This window comes from Vipera berus (genome assembly GCF_964194415.1).
Source record: "Vipera berus genome assembly, chromosome: 2".
Taxonomy (NCBI): Eukaryota; Metazoa; Chordata; class Lepidosauria; order Squamata; family Viperidae; genus Vipera; species Vipera berus.
The window spans coordinates 9,189,318-9,207,074 of NC_138203.1; the positions used below are offsets into that span (position 1 = coordinate 9,189,318).

Below are 17,757 nucleotides of genomic sequence, written 5' to 3' on the forward strand. Positions count from 1 at the left end.
GTGTGAACGCGCCTGGGAAGCCGCCCCGCGCCGGGGATGCGATCGCAGGCGAGCCTTCCGACCCAGGCCGGCCCGAGCCGGAGGATGCGTAGCGTAGCGGTGTCCGCTTCGCTGCTCGTGTCCCCCGGGAGCTGGCTTTGCAGGGCAGGGTGTTTTTGAGCATGTGCAGAGCTCTGGCGGGCCCGGAGGAGGAGGGAGGGGGGTGGTGGAGGAGGAGAACTATGGGTGCTCTCTGAGCTGGGTTGCAGACGTTTCATGGCCCAACTAGGTAACATCATCAAGGTCAGAAGGGAGTGGGGTTTGCTGAGGAGGAGGAGGAAGAGGAAGAGAGGGGGAGGAGGAGGAGAAGAAGGAGAAGAGGAGGAGGAGGAGAAGAAGAAGAGGAGGAGAAGAGATGGAGCATCCAGGACTCTTGGCCCATTTGCCTGCGAAGGGGCCCAGCTGTGGAACATGGGTTGCCTTTGCCTAGCCCTGCAAAGAGGCCACTTGGCCCTAGAGGTCCCCCTTGAGCGAAGCCCCCCCCGCGGAACCCGCTCAGCCCTCTGGGGATCCCCTGTAAGGCCGAGCGGCCATCTTGACTTCTTTGACCACAGGAGGGAGGGGAAGGGCGTGCCTTGGGACAAGGGACAAAGTTGGCTGGAGCAGGAAGGCCCGGTTGGGTCGAGCAAGCCAGTTCTGAAAGAGGCTCATCCGGTTACAGAACTGACCCCTTGTCTGGGTCTGGGCCGGACCTTGAACCCCGGACTGCCGATGGCTGTAGCCTTCACCCGGCACTCAGGCTAAGCCCTGACGTGGGTAGGAGGGCAAGGTAGATGGCTGCTGGGTGAAGAAGCCGGGGGGGGGGGGCGGAGCGATGCCAGGTGTTCCCTGCGGGGTCCAGCTGAAGATGGCTGACCTTTGTCTCTGGATGGAGATGCCAAAAGGCAGCCAGGAGCTGTTTGCCCGGTTGAGTGCCAGGGCTGGGGTCATCCCAGGAGGAGCAGCATGGAAGGACCTCTGCTGGGAGGTGCCAGGTAGTGCCTGATAAAAGTGGGTGCCAGAAAAGATACTGCCCCCCCTCCCTCCTTCCTAGCACTGGTGTTATCTCAATGGGATATGAAATGTCTGCAAGGAAACAGCCAAGCTCGGTGCTAAGGATCTTCCCTTTCCCAGTGGAACAGCCGCCCTTTTCTTCCTATTGGCCAGAGCTGCTGTGGGCGGAACTCTCTCTTCCGGAACGCCCACGTCGCGTGCCTTTACTTAAAGCATCCTGGCTGAGGATTTCGGGGAGTTGAAGTCCACCAGTCATAAAAGGGCCAAGTTCGAAGACCCCTGTTCTAAAGGCACGCGACGGGAAGAGAGAGTTCCGCCCACAGCAGCTCTGGCCAATAGGAAGAAAAGGGCGGCCCTCCCTCTTTGCGCAGGCGCGAGTCTTTCCCGCGCTCTGCGTTGTAGCGCATGCGTGGTCCTTCATTCGCGCTGAGGAAGCCGGGTGGGCGCCATTTTGGTTGCGGCCCGGCGGCGCCGGTGGCGGCGGCAATTGGTGAGCGGAGGAAGGTTTGGGCTGGGGATGATGGGAGTGAGTGCCCGAAGCCTAGGGAGACCAGTGGTGAGGCGAAAAAAGTCCGGGGCCGCGTTCACATGTTTCTGGGTCAGCCCGGGTTGGTCCCTCAGCAGTTCTGAGGGGAATCCGCGGCTCGGCGCTTTGCCGTGAGGTGCGTTTTTATTTAATTTATTAATTTTTATTTCGCCTTGATGGAATTTTTATCCTGCTTTTTATGTATTTGGGATAACTCAAGGTAGCAAATTTGCCTGATCCTATTTTCCCCACAACAACCCTGCGAGGTGGGCCTGCCTGGCCTGAGAGAAAAACCGAGCCAACATTCCTTCCCCCCCCACAATGAAGACCATTTATACAGTACACTGCAAAAGAACGGGATCCAGTTCAAACAAACCAAAATATCTGCAATATTATTTCATTATCAGCAATTGATTAATATTGGTGAGTTACTTCACCACAATAATTCGCTAATATATTCAGGAATATTACTGAATGGTCTCTGTAATCCAGATAATAAGCACAGAGTGATAGTCTTCAATAATATTACTTCGCTACAGTAATTCAGGAATATTAGTGAATTGTTTCACTGCAGCCCAAATAATATAAGTAAAAGGTAGCCATCTAATATTTCACAAGCATAATTTACTAATATAACCCTCGACTTACGACCACAATTGAGCCCAAAATTTACGTTGCTAAGCAAGACAGCTGTTGTGAGCTTTGCCCCATTTTACAACCTACCTTGCCACCGTTGCTAAGCAAATCAAACGGGTTGTTAAATTAGTCGCCCAGTTGTTAAGTGAATCTGGCTTCCCCGTTGACTTTGCTTGTCAGAAGGTTACAAAAGGATCACGTGACCCTGCAACTGTCATAAATGTGAGACAGTTGCCAAGCATCTGGATTTTGGGGAGGCTGCAGTGTGAAAAATGATCTTGTCATTTTTTTCCCCACTGCCCTTGTAACTTCAAATGATCACTGAATAAATGGTTATAAGTCAAAGATTACCTGTGGTACAAGGCTTTCTCTAATATTCCATTTAAAAGTACATCAGCAACTCGTCCTCTCTTTCAAAGGAAATGAGAGGATGGAGTTGTGTGATTAATTGAATACTGATTGCATCAACTGATTAAAATTGATGGCTTAAATGACAGAACATTTTCTTCTAGATTTGCATAGCACTGATTGTTGAACATGAGATATTAATGAAGAACGCTTAAAGGTAAACCAGCACACGCTTGTTTGCCTGCTCTGCTTAATAAAACATTTATTTTTATGACATATTCGGCCCAGCTCAATCCGCAAAGTGTCTTTGGGTGGCTTAAAATTCACTTGCTGCACATAAGCAACATTATATAGAATAACAGAGTTGGAAGGGATTTTGGAGGTCTTGTAGTCCAAACTCCTGCTCAGGCACTTATACCAGAGGTCCCCACCTTTTGGGCACCAGGGACCGGTTCCGTGGAGAGAGGTTTTTCCACGGACCGGAAGGTGCATGGTTTTGTGTGCTGCCTGCATCCCACAGATGGGGCTTTGCTTGTTTGTGCGGACCGGTTGCTGGAATGCCACAGCCTGGTACTGGTCCACGGACTGGGGTCTGGGGACCCCTGACATACCATTTCAGACAAGTGACTGTCCAATCTCTTCTTAAAAGCCTCCAGTATTGGAACACCCACAACTTCTGGAGGCAAGTTGTTCCACTGATTGACTGTTCTCATTGTTAGGAAGTTTCTCCTTAATTCCAGGTTGCTTTGCTCCTTGAATAGTTTCCATCCATTGTTTCTTGTCTTGCCTTCAGGTCCTTTGGAGAATAGGTTGACCCCCTCTTTTTTGTGGCAGCCCCTCAAATCCTGGAATACTGCTCTCATGTCACCCCTGGTCCTTCTTTTCTCTAAACTGGCCATACCCAATTCCTGCAACCATTCTTCATATGTTTTTGTCTCCAGGCCCTTAATCATCTAGTTGCTCTTCTTTGTACTTTTTCCAAAGTCACAACATCTTTTTTGTAAAGTGGTGACCAAAACTGGATACTGTGTGGCCTTACTAAGACTTTATAAAGCAGTACTAATATTTCATATGATTTTGATTCTATTCCTCTGTTTATACAACCCAGGATTGTATTAGCTTTTTTTGGCGGCTGCTGCTCATGGCTGGCTCATGTTTAAGTGATCGTCCACTGGGACTCCCAAGGTCCCATTTCTCTTTCTTGTTCTTCTTGAAATCCTCCAGTGATGCGGCACCCACAACTTTTGAAAGCAAGTCAAAAGCATTAGTTATATATGGGTGACTGAAGCTTCCCCTTATGCATTATTAACGAGGGTGTGAATAAGAGCAGGAATAAGGATGCTTTAATGTGACGAAGGCACCTTGGAGCGAGTTGAAACATTGATCTGGCTTGTCTTTGCTAAACTGTTTTCTGTAATTATTGTTTCATTGTACAGTTATCTCCTTCCCTTTTTTCCTTTTATTCTTATTATTTATTGGGCTTACATGCCACCCATCTAGCCTAGAGCCGACCCTAAGCAGCTTACAATAGAAAAAAGCTCAAAAGGAAACATTTAAGCATAATAACCATAAATATTAACACTAGAATTAAGTTGAAATTGCAAGCTGGGAAGAAAGGGAAGAAGATGCAGAAAAGGAGGAGGTGGGGTCTTAGCACATTAACCACCTCCAGAGTGAGATGCCCCAGTTGGGGGCCCAGGCCAGCTGGCAAAGCCAGATCTTCAGGCCCTTTCAGGACGTGTGCAAATCTCACCTGCGGGGTGGTGGATGATATTTCAAAGGGCAGAAGCCACAGCAGAAAACGCTCTTCTCCTGGCCCCCAACAGCTGGAATGTCTTGAGTGCCATGGTCTGCAGTAGACCCCTTCTGCTAGCACAATAAGGATAACCTGGGCCCATGCCTGAAGGGTTTTTATCACCCTTGAAGATGGAACAAGGGACTGGGGATAAACCTCGTGTTCAGCGGGGTAAATTCCCAGATTTCTAAGACTTTGCATCCGTAATCCTATAGCATAATTGGATCCTGAAATGCCATTTCTGTCCTTGTTCCTTACAGCACTGCAAACCATGGAGAATTACCAGAAGTCCAAGGTAGTGGAGAAGCCTTCTCCTCTCCCTTTCACCAGCTTGCCCTCAGACATCATTGAAATGAAAGTGAAGGATGGAAGCAAGATCCGGAATCTGATGGGCTATGCCATTGGCAAGATGGAGCAAGAGACGAGGAGACAGATGCTCTTCAGCGGGGTTGGCAAAGCCATCAACAAGACCATCACCTGCGTGGAGATTATGAAGCGGCGGCTCAAGGATCTTCATCAGATCACAAAAGTGTTCTTTCATCAAATAGAGGAGATCTGGGAACCGATTGTGCCAGAGGCTGGCCTGGATCCCTTGACTGTGAAACGAAATATCCCTGCCATTTGCGTTTTGCTGAGCAAAGAGCCCTTAGATCATCAGGAGCCAGGTTATCAGGCTCCGGGATCTTTTGATGCTTTCTGGTTGGAAACGCTGAATTCGGAGTCCCAAAGTCAGCCGAAAAGGAAGAAGGGGGGCGGGAGAGGGGCAGGCCATGCAGGGAAGCACCCTTCCTCTGCCTTTTGATAAGAATCCCAAAACAAGCCTCAGTCGAGCTGACAGAATTACTTAACCTACAGAGCAAAAGAAAGCCGGACAGTTTTTCGTGTTGAGAGAGAAAAAGGGAGAACCTTGGAATGGAAAGAGGCTGATTTAAAGGAAGCGGAAGAAAAGAGGCTGAGATTTCAGAACTGCCTGGGTCGGGTTGATCATCGGCATCTAGCAAAAGGGCTCTTTTCTTCCTTTCAGAGGGAAACAAATGCTCTGGTGGATTGTTCTAGTGGTCGAAACAATAATGATGAAAAAAAGCCTTCCTGGTTGGAGGAGATGTGGAAAATCTGTGCCTGTTTACCAAGAAGGTAGCTATGACGTTTGCCTGATTTCCTCAGTGGATGACTTGGATGTTACCTTAGGATCTAATTTGTGAAAGGGCAGGTATTTCCTGGTTCCAAAATTGGATGGTGACAGGGGAAGGAGGCCCTGTTTTTCGTGGTATTCTTTGGCTTTAGCACAGGGCTCTCCAAACTTGGCGACTGTAAGACTAGTGGATTTCAACTCCCAGACCGCATGCTGGCTGGGGGATTCTGGGAGTTGAAGTCCACAAGTTGTCAAGTTTGGAGACCCCCTCCCCCCTGCCGTTGTAACCTAAGCATCTGCCTTCCTGTATAGTCAAGATTATCGTGTTTGATTCAGCGTAAAGATGAGGCGGTCTCGATTGCCCAACATGCAGAGGGTACAGCTTAGTATGTCTAAAGACAGTTTGTATACCGCCCTTCTCCCGAAGGACTCAGGGCGGTGAACAGGGCAATACATAATAAAAAAACAGAATACAAAAATTAAAAAGTGATTAAACCATTATGCCCGTAATAATTAATACATATTAAAAATTAAAACTAATTATAAAAACCCAACCCCATCCCGTCAGACCAGGCCAGCTTGTTCAAAAAAGGTTTTGAGATCGCGCCGGAAGGAGCGACGGTCGGGGGCCATCCGGAGCTCGACCGGTAAGCGGTTCCAAAGGTCTGGCGCGCCCACAGAGAACGCTCTCCCCCTGGGGGCCACCAATCGGCATTCCTTGATCGGAGGCACCCTGAGGAGGCCCTCTCTGTGGGAGCGCACTGGACGGAGGGAAGTTGACGCCGGCCGCAGGTGTTGCCGTAGGTAATCCGGACCCATGCCATGAAGGGCTTTGTAAGTCATCACTAACACCTTGAACCTCACCCGGAGAGCAACCGGTAGCCAATGCAGCTCGCGGAGCAAAGGTGTAACATGGGAGCATCGGGAAACCCCCAAGACAACTCGTGCGGCTGCATTCTGCACCAGTTGAAGTCTCCGGGTGGACCTCAAGGGCAGCCCCATGTAGAGAGCATTACAGTAGTCTAGACGAGAAGTCACGAGCGCATGAGTGACTGTACGCAAGGCATCCCGGTCTAGATAGGGCCGCAACTGGCGCACCAGGCGGACCTGGGCAAAGGCCCCCCTAGTCACAGCTCCAATATGTTCTTCCAAAGAGAGCTGTGAATCTAGAAGGACCCCCAAGTTGCGAGCCCTATCTACGGGGGGTAATAGCTCACCCCCCATGGCCAGAGATGGAATAATCGGAATTTCCCGGGATGCCGGCACGAACAGCCACTCAGTCTTGTCAGGGTTGAGTCAAAGCCTGTTCCTCCCCATCCAGACCCGGACCGCCTCCAGGCAGCGGGACATCACGTCGAGGGCATCACTGGGGTGGTTTGGGGTCGAATTGAAAAGCTGGGTATCATCAGCATATTGTTGATACCCAACTCCGAAACCACGAATGATCTCACCCAGCGGCTTCATATAGATGTTGAACAGGAGAGGCGAGAGAACCGATCCCTGAGGAACTCCACAAATGAAAGGTCTCAAGGTCGATCTCTGCCCCCCTGCCAACACCGACTGCGAACGTCCCAGAAGGTAAGAGGAGAACCACTGGAGAACTGTGCCTCCCACTCCTAACCCCCTGAGACGTCGCAGCAGGATACCATGGTCGATGGTATCAAAAGCCGCTGAGAGGTCTAAAAGGACTAGGACAGAGGAGCAACCTCTGTCCCGAGCCCGCCAGAGATCATTCACCAGCGCGACCAATGCCGTCTCCGTGCTGTACCCGAGCCTGAAACCCGATTGGTACGGGTCTAGATAATCAGCTTCATCCAAGAACAAAGGGAGCTGCTGCACCACCACGCTCTCAACAACCTTCGCCAAAAAGGGAAGGTTGGAGACCGGACGATAGTTGTTTAAAATTGCTGGGTCCAAGGCAGGCTTCTTGAGGAGGGGTCTCACCACCGCCTCCTTCAAGGCGGCGGGAAAACTACCCTGACTCAAAGAGGCAGTAATCACTGCCTGGAGCCAGCCTCGTGTCCCATCCCGGGCCGCATAAGTCAGCCAGGAGGGGCACGGGTCCAACAAACACGTGGTGGAGCTCAGCTTCCCCATGATCTTGTTCACTTCTTCAGGAGTCACAGGGTCGAACTCTTCCCAGATTAAATCGACAAGGCCGCCCGTATCCTCATCGTCAGACTCTGCCCAGTCGGAGTCCAAACCGGTCCGGATCTGAGCGATTTTGTCCGACAGAAATCGGCTAAATTCCTCAGCTCGACCCTGCAAGGGTTCCTCTGTCACCTCCTGATTAAGGAGAGAGCGAGTTACCCTAAACAGGGCGGCCGGGCGATTATCTGCGGACGCGATGAGGGTGGCAAAGTGGTTAGACCTTGCCACCCTCAACGTCGCGAGATAAGTTCTCGTAAACGACCTTGGTCGTAACCGGTCGGATTTGGATCGGCTGGATTTCCAACAGCTCTCTAGGCCCCGTCTCCGATGCTTCATCTCGCGGAGCTCCATGGAGAACCATGGGGCCCGTTGGGATCTGCGTCGGGTCAAGGGCCGCATGGGTACAACTTGGTCGAGTGCCTCTGTGGCTGCCCTTTCACAGGCTTCCACTAGGGCATCGACCGAGCTGTGAGCAAAGGAGGCAGGTGGGGGCCCAAGCGCCGTTTGGAACCGCTCAGGGTCCATAAGGCGCCTAGGACGGAACCATCTTATTGGCTCAGCAACCCCACGACAGGGCGTGGCAAAACGGAAGACCAACCGCAGGAGATGATGATCGGTCCATGACAGGGGTGTAATAATTGGGGAACCCCCCCCCCAAGATCATCTAACCACCGTCCAGATAGAAAAACCAGATCGAGCGTGTGACCCCCCCGTGAGTTGGGCCCAGAATAACCTGCATCAGGTCCATGGCCGTCATGGAAGCCATGAACTCCCGAGCTAACTCAGATGATCCCCCCAGGGATGGTAGGTTGAAGTCACCCAAAACTATAAGTTTGGGGAACTCAACCACCAACCCTGAGAGGATATCGAGAAGCTCAGGCAGGGCTGCTGCCACGCGACTAGGCGAAACGTACACCAGCAGCAAGCCCAGCTGAGCTCTAGGGCCACATCTCAGGAGGAGGGACTCACACCCGACTATCTGGACTATCTGGACTCCCACGGACATAAGGTCTCCCTCACAACAACTGCCACTCCACTGCCCCTACCCTGAGCCCAAGGCTGGTGCAGCACCCGGAAACCTGATGGGCTAAGATCAACCAGGGGGACCCCGCCCTCTGGGCCCAACCAGGTCTCCATAATGCAAGCCAGGTCCGCATGCTCCTCCTCAATCAGATCACGAATGAGAGGTGCTTTATTCATTACGGACCTGGCATTAAAATACACGAGCCTGAGCTCAGGTGGCTGCTCATCCTCGCTCCCGGTACCACGTGCTGAAATCAGAGGGTCGGAGCGCATCACTGCTTGAAGACAGCGGGGACGCACTCCCGGATATTGATATGGCCCTCTGTTCATACACCTGCGGCCATTCCCAACCGCCATGGGAATAGACAATCCCACACCCCGCTCCGGGGCCCCGTAGGCCCCCAGCCCAACCCCCACCACGGCGCGATCAGTCCCTGACATGGTCTGAGAAACGGTTGGTGGAACCCCCCCTAGTTTCCAACCGAACCTGTAAACCCACCCCCCTCCCTAACCCCACAAAACATTTAGCTAAAAAACACACCAGGGGCCTCTTGTTAAATTTGGAAGAGAGGCTCCTGTCTCTGCCCAGCCATCTCTCGGGGTCCCAACAATTGGGCCCGTCATCAAGAGGAGAAATCAAAAAACAGGCGGGTCGCTCCCAGGAAGGGGGGGCACCCCTGAGAGCAAACAAATCCTTGCTGGAGTAGCGTAGCCGAGCCATAATTGTCTATGAGAGTCCAGCAGGGCAGACCCATAATTAATGGGGAATCTTGAAACAGAGGAAAATAGATGTCCAGACCGCCACACCAACTCTACTGCCACTAGAGTTGGATAACCGCTGAGCAGGCCAGCCACCATCCTCTCACGACGGTCGCTGGCCAGGACCAGGAAGCGGAATAAAAAATACATCCAGGATAAGGCCTACCCCCCATAGAGCTCACACCTCAAGGGGGGTAGCAGATGGTAGTTCCGGGCCACTCTCACAGTGGCTCAACACCTGGGTCCTTCTGAGTCTTTAAAAGGGAGGGAGAACCAAAGAGACAGTCACTGGGGTAAATATAAAAGCCTGCTGGATGGTAGAATAAGCAGGTGTCCCAAATATAAAGATTTTAGTCCATACCTAAAGAAATTGGGCGGAGGTGGGTACAGCACTGGTTGATGGAGTGCAAGGAGCTATAAAGCCCTCTCTGCCAGTCATAATAGATAATATTGCTGTTCCTCACCATGCTGCCGTTCCGCAAGTCGCACTAACCGTACCAAGCCGCAGCTCTACCGGCTCCGAAAATCAGCTGGCAACAGTCCTAACATGACAAAACCAGCTGGTCGGAGCCGTTACAAGCCGCAGCTCTTCCGGGGTCTTCTGGGCCCAACCAGGGCCCTCCGAAGGTCGTCGGAGTTCAGGGAGACAGCTGCAGGTCCCGTTGCCACTCTGCTGAACCAAATCGCTCCACACGCCATTCTTCCGCGTGTCGCTCCGAGCCGCAGCTCCAACGGCTCAGAAAAACCGCCGGTCGGAGCCATTACGGGCCCAAAACCAGCGGGTTGGAACCGCTAAAGCCATGGCTCTTCTGGGATCTTCCGGGCCCAGCCAAGGCCCCTCCGAGGGTCACCAGAACTCGCAGGGACGAACCTCGGGAACCTCCGCTGCTCCTCAGTTCTGAACGTTCCAAAACGCTCCCTTCACACGCTGTTTCTGTAAAACTCTCCTCGTTCCGAGCAGCGGCTCCATCGGCTCCGAAAATCAGCTGGTCAGGCTATTATCCACCGAAAGCCAGCTGGTCGAAGCCAACCCAAGCCGCGGCTCTTCCGGGGTCCTCCGGGCCGACCGACGATCTCACGGAGGCAATTTTAGGTATGGAGAATCATTCTCCAGTTCACTCCTGTCCTCTCCAGTTCTCTCGTTCCATCTCCCCACACAGACAAAAGTCTCTCTGTAAAATTCCAGGTTTGCCAAAAAAGCCGGAGCCCCTCACGGAGCTCGAGCAACGACGCCCGCCATCTTGCGCATGCGTAGACTTAATTTGCTGTGATGCAGCAAATTTGCTATCCAAAACATTTTTTTCTTCAACTTCAACTTCAGCTATGACGTTTGCCTGATTTCCTCAGTGGATGACTTGGATGTTACCTTAGGATCTAATTCTGTGAAAGGGCAGGTATTTCCTGGTTCCAAAATTGGATGGTGACAGGGGAAGGAGGCCCTGTTTTTCGTGGTATTCTTTGGCTTTAGCACAGGGCTCTCCAAACTTGGCGACTGTAAAACTAGTGGATTTCAACTCCCAGACCGCATGCTGGCTGGGGGATTCTGGGAGCTGAAGTCCACAAGTTGTCAAGTTTGGAGACCACACACACACACACCGTTGTAACCTAAGCATCTGCCTTCCTGTATAGTCAAGATTATCGTGTTTGATTCAGCGTAAAGATGAGGCGGTCTCGATTGCCCAACATGCAGAGGGTGCAGCTTAGTATGTCTAAAGACAGTTGGAAAAATGCTGAGGTTATTTGATTGTTAAAAAAACGTAAGATTGCACAACAATACTATTTTATTTTTTAAATTTTTAATTATTATTTTTTTCAATGTTTGAAAAATGTTGATCTATGAAAGGGTTGTTGCTACTTGCTGATACTTATCTCCAGTAATTCTGTTTCCCTCCATAAGTGTTGCCTGAGGAAATGTAAAATGTTATGAAGAGCATTTTCCCTTTGTAGCTGATGTAACTTCATGTACCTCTGAAAGCACTGATGCTCGAGTGGGCAGGGGCAGGAATTTTATCCGTTTGACTGCATTGACAATACTGATGGATTATTTGTATTCAATCAAACCATTAAAAAAAATCACATTCTTAGTACTTTTGAGGCTCGCATCTCGTTATTAACAACATAACAAAAACCTAGGAGCCTAAAGCCTTAGCTGTTTAGCATTCTGTTTTCAGTGTCCAACCACAATTTTCTGAGTTGAAACAAGGAGATTTGATCTTCTTTTCTTGGCCATCATTCAAAAATAATTTGTAGGATGTGTGTTCCAAGTTTCCAGTTAGGCCTACAGCCCTCCTGGAATATTCTAGTGGTCTTCCATTCACTTTCCAGACATTTTGCTGCTTAACTGTTTCAAGATCAGTCAGAGCAGCTAACAGGTTGAGCTAAGAAAGCTGAGTTTGTAATGTCATCTCTGCTCATAAAGTGACTTTTATCTCACAGATCTGAGATACAAATTCACAACTGAAACACATTTCAGATGAGAATTGGGAAGTTGCTGCTGAAAGAAGAAAAAGTTTGCCTGTTTCCAGAACATTATGATTGGCACAAAATGAATGATAGTAAGTCCACTTAGCAAGTTTAGGATGGTGGTGGAACTGCAGAATTGACCTAGTTAAGCATGTTGTAAAATTCTGTCAGTGTGAATGTTCTTGAATGCCCAAGCAGTAAATACTTCCAATTATTAGAATCCAGTTTATAGGTAATCTCTGCTAACCAAAACAGTCTTGCTCTTTTTCTAGATTTCCTTGATAATGTTCTACAGTTCATGACATTGGATTTTCAAATATACTGTGCCAAAGATTTAGCAGTCATAGGTTGACAACATGTAGCTAAAAACTAAGAGAACAGAAAGAATTGAGAAATAAGAATTACAGATATTCCTTGACTTACGACCACATCTGAGCCAAAAATTTATGTTGCTAAGCAAGATAGTTAAGTGACTTGCCTCATTTTACAACCTTTCTTAGCACAGTTGTTGAGTAAATGACTCCAGCATTAGTATCACGGTTGTAAAGTGAATCAGGCGTCCCCATTGACTTAGCTAGTTGGAAGGTCTCAAAGGGGATCACATGACATTGCAACCATCAAAAAGACATGCCAGTTGCCAAGCTGCTCTTTACCCACAATGATTGTTCTTAATCCCCCAGTGCCCTCCGACATCTAACATTTCCTTTCCACTGAAATTATGGCCTGATGGATTATCTTGATTTTTTTTAAAAAAAATCCAGTTCATTGCTTGCTCTATCTCTTGCTGAACTTGATGCTTTCTTGAATCTAGTATATTGGATTTAATGCAGTCAAATTGCAGAATTGGGAACATTTATTTCTGCTTCTACAATCATAGCTTGAGACTGGGCTTGAATTCAGGCTGAAAGTGCAGGAGAGATCAGAGCGAGGCTATTTGCTGCAACCATATGCACGGATGCAAAAGCATTCTGCACTTGAGTGAACTCATGAAGAATTTTAGTAAATCTTGATAAGAGATTAGAAAAGAATTTCAGCAAAGCATTTGATATAGTTCCACATAACAAGCTCATTAAAAAGTTGTACAGGCCAGGTTTTAGCCACTCTGTGTTTCAATTGATAAGAAATTGACCCAGGGATAAATCCCAGCGTGTGATTGTTAATGGACCAGGGACCAGTCACAAGTGATGTACCACAAGGCTCAGTCCTAGGTCCTGTTCGGTGTGTTTGTAAGTGATAAAACAAAAGGATTGCTAAGTAAGGTTTGCTTGTTTTTTGCTGAGGACAGGAAGGTGTGTAGTAGAGTTGATGGGGTACTTATAACATGGGAAATGATTTGACATTGCTGAAAAATTGGTCAGAAATGTGGAAATTGTAGTTCACAGTTTCTAAATGTAAGATCACACACTTGGGGAAAAACAAGCGCTGGGGGCACAGTGTTAGAATAATAGAAGAAAAAGATTTAGGAGACATTCCCAACTGCAGCAACAGTTCTTCCTATACTGTATTTCAGCCTCCACCTTCTGAATCAACTTTGTTGCTCTTTCCTGTACTCTTTCTGGAATCTCAACATCTTTTTTTACATCGTGGTGACCAACACTGGATGCAGTATTCCAAGTGTGGCCTTACCAAGGCCTTATAAAATGGCATTAACGCTTCACGTGATCTTGATTCTATCCTTCTGGATGACTGCAAAATGAACAATCGGTGTGGCCAGGCAGCCGTGAAGACAACCCAAATCCTGGCATGTGTCGCTAAAAGAATCGCTAGCAAGAAAAGGGAGGTCTTAGGACTTTAGTCAGACCCCCACTTGGAGTACTGTGTCCAGTTCTGGAGACCTCACTTAAAAAGAGATTCATAAGATTGAGCGGCAAGTCCAGAGAGCGGCAACAAAAATGACACAAGGTCGAATAAAACACGAATATCGGCAGCCTGAAGCACAGAAGGGAGAAGGGGGTCATGATTGAAATCTTAAACTCCCAGGTGATTAAGGGGAGCGCATAAAAATAAATGTCATGCATTGGAAGCCCATTCAGGGAAATTTTACACCTGGGGTCTGAATTAAGTCTCTTAAAAGAGTAAGGTTGTCGCAGCCAAGATTATTGCAGAAAACAATTGAAAAAGCATTCAGGCTACTTTCAGTCCTTCCTCTGGAACTGAATGCCGGAATTTAATACCGGATAGTCCTTGACTTACGACCACAACTGAGTCCAAAATCCCATTGTTAAGCAAGACAGTTTTCCAGTGGGTTTTACCCCATTTTACTTTCTTCCCACAGTTAAGTCAATCACTGCAGTGTTCAGTTACTATCACGGTTACTAAATGAATCCGGCTTCCCCGTTGACTTTGCTTGTCAGAAGGTCGCAAAAGGGGATATAACATGACCCAGGTTGCGGCAGCTGTCATAAATATGAGCCAGTTGCCAAGCGGCTGAATTTTGATCACGTGACCCTGGGGATGCTGCAACGTCGTAAGTGTGAAAAGTCCTAAATATCTTCTTTTAGTACTGTTGTCACTTCAAACGGCCACTAAACAAACTGTTGTAAATCAAGGACTACCAATAGAGTAGAGCAGGGGTGTCAAACTCAATTTCATTGAGGGCCGCATCAGCATTGCGGTTGCCCTCAGGGCCGGGTGGGTATGGCCAGGGTGGGCGTGGCCTACTGGGTGGGCGTGGCTAGAGTGCGTATGGCTTACTGGGTGAGCATGGCCAGCTCTACATCGTTCGCATCAAGGGTGCCTATGGGGGCCTGGGCAGGAGTGGGACAGATCTGAGGGTCTCTGGCAGAAGGAGGGTCTCTGGGCCAGGGCCAAGGCAGTGGGGGCCGTTCCCTCACTGTTTCCAGCATGGCTTCGCGGGCCACATGAAACCACTTTGCGGGCCGGATCCAGCCCCCGGGCCTTGTGTTTGACATGTCTGGAGTAGAGGGACGCGGTGGCTCAGTGGGTTAGGACGCTGAGTTTGTCGATCAGAAGGTCGGCAGTTTGGCGAGTCAAATCCCGAGTGCCGCGTAGCAGAGTGAGCGCCTGTTACTCGTCCCAGCTTCTGCCAACCTAGCAGTTCGAAAGCACGTAAAAATGCAAGTGGAAAAATAGGGACCACTCCGGTGGGAAGGTAACAGCGTTCTGTGCGCCTTTGGCATCTAGTCATGCCGGCCACATGACCACGGAGACGTCCTTGGACAAGCGCTGGCTCTTCGGCTTTGAAACGGAGAGTCGCGGGGGAACCTTTACCTTTACCAATAGAGCACCTGAAACTCCACATTAAGATGGCTCCTGGTTTGGTTCGCAAAAGAACATTAAGGCTTGGTCAACCTTACTGAGTTCTTTGATTCCATCTGAAGGCTCTTTCCTTTTCCTCATGTGTTGTGTTACGTTTTGTTGCCGGGACACTTCTGGTGAAACCAGCTAATGGAAAGTATCAGGGACAAGCAGAAGGGACCCCTGTGTTTCTTATTGTCCCATCAGCTCAGGACCCCCAAGGACCAACCAGGTTTTTGGCCAACTAGCCACAAACAGTGATTCACCTCCTGGATAGATCTGTCTGAAAACATCCACATTTCCCACGGGAAAGACTTCCATCCCATCTGCACATTGATTAACGATTATATTTTGAGAATTTAGAAGCTGCCCTTTTGTTCCAAAGTGCATCTCCAGGCAGTATTTGCAAAAATCAATGTAATTCCAACACAGAACAATAAAACCGAGATGAAGCAAAACGCCTCTCTAGCCGAACAGGTTTTCACTTAAAACATAAAAGAAGTTTCAACCAACACCAGACCGAGTGTACGCAGGTTGCTCCTGAGGAAAGGCAAGGAGGTGAAACTTAATTATTCTTTTTAATTGTGCCCTCCAAAGGAGAGGAAGAATATCACAGAAATGGGGTGAGCCTGATATCGTCACCCTGTTTGTGTCAAGAGGAACCGGGACGTTTTTAAATTCAGAATAGGGGTGTTAAGCCTAACAAAGCTTTTAACACATCTCTTTGCAACTTAACCTCCTTTTTTAAAAACCATGCACATACTCACTTGCACGCACATCGCACACAAAGACTGTGGAAAAGCACACATTTGCTGCTGAATTTCAACAATGAGCTTGGAAGGGGTCCAGAACAGAGGAGTGTGTGTCTCTGTGTGTGTTATTCCCATTGTTCTGGGTCCTTTTTATTCCCTTCGCCTCCTGGCTGCTTCTCTCACACAAAAAAGGCAAAGCAACAGGGGAAGAAAAACAGTTGGATCCCAGTAAATCCAGACAGTGTTCATTCTTTAAAGAATGCTCAGATATTTGTTCCGCAGGTATGATTTTGTTCTTCCAACTGTTATTTTTAGATCCGCCTTTCAAAATAAAAATCCTTCTCAGGCAGCTGGCATCAAGATGCAACCTTTTTTTAAAAAAAAAATTGCATCAGCTACGGCGGCCCACTGGACCGACAGACAACGGAGGATCCATACAATAATTTAACCAAGTCAGATACAAATGAAATGAGGGGTCCTTGGTGCTCTCTGAGCTTGGTTGCTTTCTTGGAGATGTTTCATGAGCCAACTAGGTAACATCATCAGTGCTAGAAGGGAGTGGGGTTTGCAGAGTAGAGGAGCAGGGAGGAGGAGGAGGAGGAGAGAGAGAGAGAGAGAGAGAAGGGGAGAAGGAAGAGGGGGAAGACTGTGAGGATCCTTGGCGCTCTCTGAGTGTCAGGACCCACCCCAATCCACGTCTTAGGAAAACAAAAACTCTTGGAGTCAGTTCTAGTCCAAAAGGAATTTTTACTAGGACATGTTTGGTTGTGGAAATACAAGACAGGACCTGGTATTGTTTTACAGATTGAGACTTTATAAGGAGTTCCTGGTTCAACCCCCCTTCCCTCAACCCCATTTGGTCAGCCCCCCCCCATCATTTACTTCGTGTCATCCCTTTCGTGGGAAAAAGGGATCTTCGGATCTTTTACGGTTATTGCCTTCTTCCTTTACAGATTCAAATGGAGACACAGGCCAGATGCCTCCTTCCCTAATCCTCCCCTTTGTTCCCCCAGTTCAAAAGGTTTCCCTTGGTCTTTGAAATAACCTAAGGCAGGCTGAATCCACATCCGCTCCTCCTTCCTCGGGAGATGGCAGAATCCAGGAGCGGGGGGGGGCATAATGTTTTAAACATACATTTATGAATGTGATATAAATGGATTCTGACACTGAGCTTGGTTGTTGTTGTTGTTTTTTGCATCTTTCATGACCCAACTAGATAGCATCATCAGTCTTAGAAGGAAGGGAGTTTGTGAGAAAGAGACGGAGACGACTGTGTAGTCCCAACTGCGCTCTGAGCTTGTTTTTTTCCCCTGCAGACATTTCACGACCCAACTACGTAGCAGCATCAGTGCATCCGAAGGGTACTAATGATGTGACCGAGTTGGGTTATGAAACGTCCGCAATAAACCCACCAACCCAGAGAGCACCAACCGATTCCACAAGTCGGTTCCAAACTTGACAGCAACTTTTGCTCAACGTGTTACCCAAAACAAGGCTGAATCCCAGGTCTGTATAGTTTCGGGGAGATTTTTAGCATTCCACTCAAAGCGATTTCCTTCCGTCCCCCTTTTTTTCCTATGCCTTGTGCAAATCCAGGAATATAAATTGAGTTCAGACAATATCGGTTGTGCCAAGATGGCTCTTGATCAGACACCTTGTTGGGGGTCAATTCTCCATTTGGGAGGCTCCGGAGTCTTGATGGCCCTTGCTAAGACTGGCTACTTTCTGGGTGTGCCTAAGGGGCGTCCCCCTAAAAATGAAGCAAGGTTTTAGCAGACCAAAAGTAGCACCTGCTCTTTCTGACTTCCTCAGGTCAGGCTGGATGGAGGCCATCAAGGTCAGGGGTCTTCAAACTTGGCCCTTTTATGACTTGTGGACTTCA

The 17,757-nt window shown here is 48.8% G+C and overlaps 1 protein-coding gene across 4 annotated transcripts; it reads left to right on the top strand.

Moving 5' to 3' along the window:
* Positions 1 to 1,437: 1,437 nt before the first annotated feature.
* LOC308663122 (ribonuclease P protein subunit p25-like protein) lies at positions 1,438 to 17,045 on the top strand (the record flags this gene model as incomplete). Of its 4 annotated transcripts, none has more annotated exons than XM_081319313.1 (5): positions 1,438 to 1,522; positions 4,598 to 5,471; positions 11,839 to 11,957; positions 14,141 to 14,332; positions 16,829 to 17,045. In XM_081319313.1, the coding sequence occupies 2 exons, from the start codon at positions 1,438 to 1,440 to the stop codon at positions 5,137 to 5,139; spliced, it is 627 nt and encodes a 208-aa protein (XP_081175439.1). In that variant the 3' UTR covers positions 5,140 to 5,471; positions 11,839 to 11,957; positions 14,141 to 14,332; positions 16,829 to 17,045. The 4 variants fall into 4 exon arrangements, with proteins under 4 accessions (XP_081175439.1, XP_081175440.1, XP_081175441.1 ...); XM_081319315.1 differs by having other exon boundaries at positions 1,473 to 1,694; XM_081319316.1 differs by lacking the exon at positions 1,438 to 1,522 and adding an exon at positions 2,061 to 2,759.
* Between the last annotated feature and the right edge of the window lie 712 nt (positions 17,046 to 17,757).